The 1,320-nt window shown below is 38.9% G+C and overlaps 1 protein-coding gene across 1 annotated transcript in view; it reads right to left on the bottom strand. All coding sequences in view use genetic code 11, as the record gives it.

The window, feature by feature from the left end:
• The window catches only part of EGR_07560 (hypothetical protein), a gene marked incomplete at both ends in the record, with an annotated part of 8,640 nt that overhangs the window by 6,302 nt on the left and 1,018 nt on the right, over window positions 1–1,320 (bottom strand). The window contains one exon of the mRNA XM_024496809.1: window positions 1,013–1,129. Coding sequence (XP_024348745.1) covers window positions 1,013–1,129 — 117 coding nt within the window. The remainder of the gene's footprint in view (window positions 1–1,012; window positions 1,130–1,320) is intronic.

Genomic DNA, 1,320 nt, shown 5'->3' with positions numbered 1-1,320 from the left:
ATAAATCAAAATAATGTTAAATATTTAAAGCTGAAACAGCATAAGACCTCTTATCACATTTCCCTTAGCAGAGCAAGACCCCTGACTTACTCGTCTCTGCCTACTAATTAGTAGCACATCTGAGTAGAATAAGCACTTGCACAACCTTGCCCAACGTGCCTATTTTATAAGTAAAGAAGACAACCATTCTACAACACATGGCAAGTGAAGGGAGTGTTTACTTATTTGAAACCATAACCACGTCGACCATGTATTATTATAAAAACGGTGGTTGTTTAAAACTACTGAACATTTTAACTCTACCTCTGCTCTTCTCAGTACACACACCTATTCTCTTATGCTGATTGTGCTTTCTCTTCACCAATTTTCGCTACCAACGCTCCTGTATATAAAGTGTGCTCTGCCACGAATTCCAGGTAGGTCCTTCTCTCTACTCTACTTTATTTCGCTAAATAAAAGTAATTGCGTTTAAATGCGATAAGTGGCTGATAAATAAATTTAACGGAGTTGGCTGGATTTGTTAATCAGCATGCAATTCTTGAGATATCCACTTCCGGGTTTCTGCAGACTTAGCGTAGATTCATTTGAGTTGGGTGTGGCAAAAAACCTTTAAAAGAAAGAACAATAATTGGTGTACTTGAGTGCACTTCACTTTTACATGCCTATAGGCCACAATTTTTTCCATTGCGTTCACCTCTTTGATATTGCCACTTCATGTCGTGATCTGAGTCGTATGAACCACGAAAGACATGGTTGCAAAGGGTCGAAATTCTGAATAAGCAATGTAGCATATCCATAGAAATGATTGTTTTACCTACTGACAATTAAGGTATTTGTAAATAGGGAACACAGAGTCAGGCGGGTGGGCGTCGGTGGAGACGGAAGACTAGAAAAGATAAGTGTCGGTTTTCCAGTAGTGTTGACATCACAGCTACACGGTGTTCTTTGTCGCTCGTAAGTTCTTGAAGCGGAGCTGCACGATCCACTGCAAAATCCAATGCTCCGAATCTACTTGACAGAAGACTACTCTGGTCTGTTTGTTGAATAGAATGGGATATAAAAATGTGTGCACCTAAGCTTAATTTAGAATCCGCAATGAATGCAGGGTTTACAGGTACCCACACTTCTACTAAGGATTTAAATTAAAAAAAATTAAAATTCTGCAGACCAGGCTGAGTTATAGATTAAAGCGCAATAAAATGGCCTGAATCGCCACTACCTGCAATTTTGAGTGTTTGTCAAAACAATGTCACTTCGTTACTTATTAGCTATAGCAATGAACGGCGTGTTGTCTACAAATTATTGGTGACACTGATCAGA

This window comes from Echinococcus granulosus, assembly GCF_000524195.1.
Source record: "Echinococcus granulosus chromosome Unknown EG_S00081, whole genome shotgun sequence".
Taxonomy (NCBI): domain Eukaryota; kingdom Metazoa; phylum Platyhelminthes; class Cestoda; order Cyclophyllidea; family Taeniidae; genus Echinococcus; species Echinococcus granulosus.
The sequence above is the reverse complement of the archived record's forward strand: the minus strand, read 5'-3'. Positions and strand labels throughout refer to the sequence as shown.